General features: G+C 33.8%; 1 protein-coding gene across 1 annotated transcript in view; it reads left to right on the top strand.

The window, feature by feature from the left end:
* The first annotated feature begins 315 nt into the window (after positions 1–315).
* Positions 316–7,000, top strand: part of LOC121497691 (phospholipid-transporting ATPase IB-like) — a 176,956-nt gene continuing 170,271 nt past the window's right edge. The window contains exons 1-2 of the mRNA XM_041767439.1: positions 316–475; positions 605–749. Of these exons, the coding sequence (XP_041623373.1) occupies positions 316–475; positions 605–749 (305 nt within the window). The remainder of the gene's footprint in view (positions 476–604; positions 750–7,000) is intronic.

The following is a 7,000-nucleotide window of genomic DNA, read 5'->3' as shown; positions in this document are numbered from 1 at the left end:
CCAAAGAGAGTAGAGTAAAAATTTACAATTATGTTTTCTAAAGTAAATGTTTTATGTTAGAAAAAAGTAGGGAATTTAAGGGTCTATAGATAAGACCTCTGTTTAAAATTTAGTCAAAGTGAGGGGAATGTTAAGGCCATCATGGCCAGGGGGCTGCTCTCTGGTCAGGGAACTATTGCTCTTCAGCCAAGACACTCTCCTCAGCCCCTCCCCTCCCCCAGCCCTCTCTACTTTCTCCCCTCCTCTCTCTTCTTTCTGAACCCAGCTGCTGGAACCTGTATCACTGTTTGGTCCACTGTCTCCTCCTGGGGCAGAATGTCTGTGCCTACCCAGAGCCTCTGGGGCTGGGGAGAGTGGGGGTGTGGGAACTATGAAGGAACTGGAACTGCCCCTCCAATGCAGGGTGGCAGTGGAGGCCTAGGGTGTGTGATTTCTGGAGAAGTGGATCTGGCAGATGAGGGCCTAGGGCTAGGAAGCAATCTGACTCCAAGGGACTCACAGAGACTAAAGTGCTGAACCAGAACACACAGTGCATTTCCTACTTTCCCTGGAGCCTAGCTTCATTTGCATTTCTGTGTAACATCCCTGTGCCTTCTTGCTGCAGGACCTGCTGATTTCTCTGTGGGCTGTCAGAAGGTGGAGGAAAACATGGGCTGGCAAAAGTCTCTGCAAGGATCAGAAGTGTCCAAAGCCCGCACCATTTACCTCAATGAACCCCTTAAGAACAATTTCTGCAAAAACTCGATCAGGTGAGAAGTGTGTGTAGCTGGGAGGAGAGGAAGGAGGAAGAAGATGTGGTCCTCACTTGCAAAAAACACTTGTGGATGTGGATGTTTCAGGCTATAATAATTGTCTCAAACCTTGAGAAACTGAATTCTCAAGTTCACTACCAAGAATAGGCTGTGTTTTCACCTCACCTTCAAGGTTTCTGTCTCTGAGTTGGTTTCTCCTCTTACTGGTTCCTGTTCATAGCAATATTATGCAGCCCTCTGCCATTTGAGAGCTTTGTTTAGTAATACCTACCTATGAGGGAAAGTGCTTTCCAGTGGAACCTCACAGATCTGCTGAGCTCCCCACCAATATCCTATTTTGGAGAATTGAGCATTAGGCTTTTTTTTAAATTGAAGTATAAATAAAACTGTGTTATATTAATTTCAGAATTAAAATGTGATGATTCAACAGTTCTATACATTTTTCAGTGCTCATCAAGATAACTGTAACTCTTAATCCCCTTTACCTATTTCACCTGTCCCCCCACTCGTGCCTCTCTGATAGCCACCAGTTCATTCTCTGTATTTGAGTCTGTTTGTCTCTTTTTTTCTTTGTTTCTTAAATCCCTATATGACTACAATCATATAGTATTTGTCTTTCTTTGACTGACTTATTTTACTTAGCATTATACCCTCTAGGTCTATCCATGCTTTTGCAAATGGCAAGATTTTATTCTTTTTTATGACTGTGTAATATTCTGTTGTATGTATACACCACATCTTTACCCATTCAACTATGGATGGACACTTGGCTTGCTTCTATATCTTGACTATTATAAATAATGCTGCAGTAAATATAGGGGTGCATATATCTTTGTGTATTTGTGTTTTTGCTTTCTTTGGGTAAATATCCGGTAGTGAATTACTAGATCATATGGTATTTGTATTTTTAATTTTTCAAGGAACCTCCATGCTGTTTTCCATAGTGGCTGCACCAATCTGCATTTCTACCAACTGGGTACCCGGGTTCTTTTTTCTCCACATTTTTGTTATTTCTTGTGTTTTTTATTTTAGCTATTCTGACAGGTGTAAAGTGGTATTTCACTGTGGCTTTAATTTGCATTTCCCTGATGATGAGTGATGTTGAACACTTTTCATGTGTCTGTTGGCCATCTGTAGGTCTTCTTTGGAAAAGTGTCTATTTAGGTCCTCTGCCTATTTTTAATCAGATTAATTTGGGGGAGGTGTTAAGTTGAATAAGTTCTTTATATATTCTGGATGTTAACTTCTTATTGGATATGGCATTTGCAAATATCTTCTCCCATTCAGTGGGGGTGCCTATTTGTTTTGTTTATGGTTTCCCTCACTGTGCAAAAGCTTGTTATTTTGGTGTAGTCCTGATACTTTAATTTTACTTTTGTTTCTCTTGCTAGAGAAGACATTTCTAGAAGGATGTTTCTACATCCAGTGCCAAAGAAATTACTGCTTATGTGTTCTTTTAGGAGTTTTATGGTTTCAGGTCTCAGGCTTACATCTTTAATCAATTTTGAGTTTATTTTTGTGTATGGTGTAAGAAAGTGGCTCAGTTCCATTCTTTTGCATTTAGCTGTCCAGTTTACCCAGTACCATTTACTAAAGGAACTGTCTTTTTCCCATGCGTATTCTTGCCTCCTATGTCATAGATTAAATGACCATTTAAGTGTGAATTTATTTCTGGGCTCTCTGTTATGTTCTTTAATCTGTTTTTGTGCCAGTACCATACTGTTTTGATTACTATAGCTTTATTGTAAATCTTGAAATCTGGGACCGTGACATGTCTAGCTTTGTTCTTCTTTCTCAAGATTGCTTTGGCTATTTGGGATCTTTTGCGGTGGTTTCATACAAATCTAAAAACTATTTGTTCTAGTTCTGTGGAAAATATTGGTATTTTGATAGGGATTGCACTAAATCTGTAAATTACTTTGAGTAGTAGGGACATTTAAAAAATATTGATTCTTCCAATCCATAAACATGAAATATCATGCCATTTGTTTCAGTTTCTTTCATCAGTGTTTTATAGTGTTCAGAGTAAGCTCTTTCACCTCCTTGGTTAAGTTTATTCCCAGGTATTTAATTATTTTCAGTGCAGTTGTAACTGGGATTTTTTTCCTTGACTTCTCTTTCTGTAACTCTGTTATTAGTGTGTAGAAATAACAGATTTCTTTATGTTAATTGTGTATTCTGCGACTTTACTAAATTCATTTCTCAATTCTAGTAATGGGCTTTAAGAGTGGAGCTTTAAGAGGTTTTTCATATATGGTATGTCATCTGCTAATAGTGACAGCTTTACTTTTTCCTTACCAAATTGTATGCCTTTTCTTTTTCTTTTTTTGTCTGATTGCTGTGACTAAGACTTGCAGTACTATTTTGAATAAACTTCATGAGAATGGACAGCTTTTCTTGTTCTTTATCTTAGAGGGAAAGCTGTCAGTTTTTCACTGTTGAATATGTTAGCTGTGGGTTTTTCATATAAAACCTTTAGTATGCTGAGGTATGTTTCCTCTAAACCTATTTTATTTAGCGTTTTTTTATCAAGAATGGGTATTATATTTTGTCAACTGCTTTTTCTGCATCTGTTGGGATGATCATATGGTTTTTATCCTTATACTTATGAATGTGATGTATCATACTGATTTGCAAATATTGAACCACAGTTGTTTCTCTAGAATAAATCTTACTTGATCATAGTGAATGATTCTTTTAATGTATTGTTGGATTCAGTTTGGTAATACTTTGTTGAGGATTTGTGAATCTATTCTCATCAGGGATATTGGTCTGTCATTTCCTTTTTTAGCAATGTTTGCCTGGTTTTAGCTTTAGGGTAATGTTGGCCATGTAGAATGAATTTGGAAGTTTTCCTTTTTCTATTTCTTGGAATAGTTTGAGAAGACAATGTATTAACTTTTTTCAAAAGTTTGGCAGAATTCACCTGTGAAGCTATCTGGCCCTGGACTTTTGTTTCTTTGGAGTTTTTTGGTTACCAATTCAATTTTAATACTAGCAATCTGTGTGTTCAAATTTTCTATTTCTTCCTGCTTCAATTTTGGAAAGTTCTACGTTTCTAGGAATTTATCCATTTCTTCTAGGTTGTCTAGTTTTTGGCATATAATTTTTTAAAATATTTATTTATTTATTTATTTATTTATTTATTTATTTATTTATTTATTAGAGAGAGAGAGAGAGAGAGAGAGGCGCAAAGACACAGGCAGAGGGAGAAGCAGGCTCCATGCCGGGAGCCGGATGCGGGACTTGATCCCGGGACTCCAGGACCGCGCCCTGGGCCAAAGGCAGGCGCCAAACCGCTGAGCCGCCCAGGGATCCAGGCATATAATTTTTTATAATATTATCTTATAATCCTTTTATTTCTGTGGTGTTGGTTATTTCTCCTCCTTCATTTCTGATTTTATCTGAGTCATTTTTTCCTTGATGACTCTGGTAAGCATTTATCAATTTTGTCTTTTTAAAGAATCAGTTCTTGGTTTCATTTATCTTTTTCTAATGTTTTAGTCTCTATTTTTCACTTTAATCTTTATTGTCTCTTCTACTAGCTTTGGGCTTTATTCATTCTTCTTTTTCTAGTTCTGTTAAGTGTAAGGTTGTTTATTTGGGATTTCTTTTTTTTTTTTTTTAATTTTGTGAAGTAGATCTATATCCACTATAAACTTCCTTCTTAGAACAGGTTTTACTTTGTTCCAAAGATTTTTGGATCATTGTGTTTTCAATTGCATTTGTCTCCATGTATGTTTTGATTTTTTCATTGATTCATTGGTTGTTTAGGTGCACTTTATTTAGCCTCCACGTGTGTATTTTTTCCAGGTGTTTTTTTGTTTGTTTGTTTTGTTTTTGTAATCGATTTCTAATTTCCTATCATTTTGGTCAGAAAAGATGCTTGATATTTTAATCTTCTAACTTTATCAAGACTTGTTTATGTGGCCTAACATATGATCTATTCCAGAGAATATTCTATGTGTACTTGAAAAGAATGTATATTTTGCTGTTTTGGATGGAATATTTTGTTTATATCTGTTAGGTCCACCTGGTCCAGCAGCTGCCATTCACAGCTGCTGTTTCCTTGCTGATTTTCTGTCTAGATCATTCAACCATTGATGTAAGTGGAGTGTTAAAGTCCCCTACTATTAACTGTATTACTGTCAGTTTCTTCCTTTATTACTGCTAATGTTTGCTTTTTGTGTTTAGGTGCTCCTATGTTGGATGCATAGATATTTACAATTGTTATATCCTCTTGTTGGATTAATTAATCCCTTTATTATTATGTAGTGACCTTCTTTGTGTCTTGCTACAGTCTTTGTTTTAAGGTCTATTTAGTTTTATATAAGTATTGGTACCCAAGCTTTTATTATTATTATTATTATTATTATTATTACTATTATTATTATTTTGGTTTCCATTTGCTTGGTATATTTTTTCTTCTCTTCACTTTCAGTCTGTATATGTTCTCAGATCTGAAATGAGTCTCTTATAAGCAGCTTATAGATAAGTCTTATTTTATTTTTATCTATTCAGTACCCTATGTATTTTGATTTGAGCATTTAATCCATTTACGTTTAATTGTTGATAGGTATTTACTTACTGCCATTTTGTCAGTTTCTGATTGTTTTTGTACTTCTCTGTTCCTTTCTTTTCTTACTCTCTTTCCTTGTGGTTTGATGGCTTCCTTTAGTGTTATGTTTGCATTTCTTTCTCTTTATTTTTTGTGTAACTATTATAGGTTTTTGCTGTATGGTTACCATCAGGAACCTATATATGACATCTTATGTATGTAGCGCTCTCTGTTGATAGTTGCTTAAGTTCAAATACATTCTAAAAGCACCACATTTTTACTTTTCTCTCTATGTTTTATGCCTATGATGTCATATTTTATGTCTTTTTATTTTGACTACTTTTTTGTAGGTAATCTTACTACTTTTGTCTTTTTTTAATAAAGATTTTATTTGAGAGACAGAGAGAGAGACAGAGACAGAGCAGAAGAGGGAGAAGGAGAAGCAGGCTCCCCCTGACTGGGGAGCCTGATGCAGGGCTTGATCTCAGGACCCTGAGTTCATGATCTGAGCCTAAGTCTGACACTTAACCAACTGAGCCACCCAGGCACCCCACTACTTTGGTCTTTTAATCTTCATACTCACTGTAAGTCATTAATCTACTACCTCTACTATATGTTGTATTTTCCTGTGAAATTTTTTCCTTTCATAATATTCATACTTCCAATTACGGCCTTTTCTTTCCATTTAAAGAATACCTTACACATTTCCTATAGGACTGCTTTAGTGGTGATGAACTCCTTTAACTTTTGTCTGGGAAACTCCTTACCCCTTTTTCTATTCTGAATGGTAATCTTGCTGGATAGAATATTCTTAATTGTAGGCTTTCTTTTATATATATATATATATATATATATATATAAAATATATATAAATATATATTTAAATATAATATATATTTAATAAATATATAATATATTAATCATATATTAATATAAATAATTAATTATTATTAATTATATATTAATATATTAATATAAATAATATATTTAATAAATATATATTTAAATATAATATATTATATATTTAAATATATATAAATATATATTTTATATATTTATTATATATTTTATATAGTATAAATTATATATTATTAATTATATATTAATATATTAATATAAATAATTAATTATTATTAATTATATATTAACATATTAATATAAATAATATATTTAATAAATATATATTTAAATATAATATATAAATTATATATATTTATATATATTTATTATATATATTTTATATATATATATATTTAAAAGATTTATTTATTCATGAGAGAGAGAGAGAGAGAGAGGCAGAGACACAGGCAGAGGAAGAAGCAGGCTCCATGAAGGGAGGCTGATGTGGGACTCCAGGATCACGCCCTGGGCCGAAGAAGGCAGGTGCTAAACTGCTGAGCCACCCAGGGTTTTGTATTCTGAATATATCATATTTCCTTTTGGTCTATAGTTTCTGTTGAAAAATCACCTAATAGCTTTATGGGAGTTTTCCTTGTATGAACTCTCTGCTTGTCTCTTGCTTTTTAAAAAATTCTATCTTAAAAAAAAAATTCTATCTTATCATTACTCTTTGTCATTTTATTTTATATGTCTTGGTGTTGATATCATTGGGTTCGTCTTGTTAGGGACTATATCTGCTTCCTGTATCTTGATGTCTATTTCTTTCCCCAGATTAGAGACATTTTCAGCT

Source organism: Vulpes lagopus, chromosome 8 (genome assembly GCF_018345385.1).
Source record: "Vulpes lagopus strain Blue_001 chromosome 8, ASM1834538v1, whole genome shotgun sequence".
Taxonomy (NCBI): Eukaryota; Metazoa; Chordata; class Mammalia; order Carnivora; family Canidae; genus Vulpes; species Vulpes lagopus.
The sequence above is the reverse complement of the archived record's forward strand: the minus strand, read 5'-3'. Positions and strand labels throughout refer to the sequence as shown.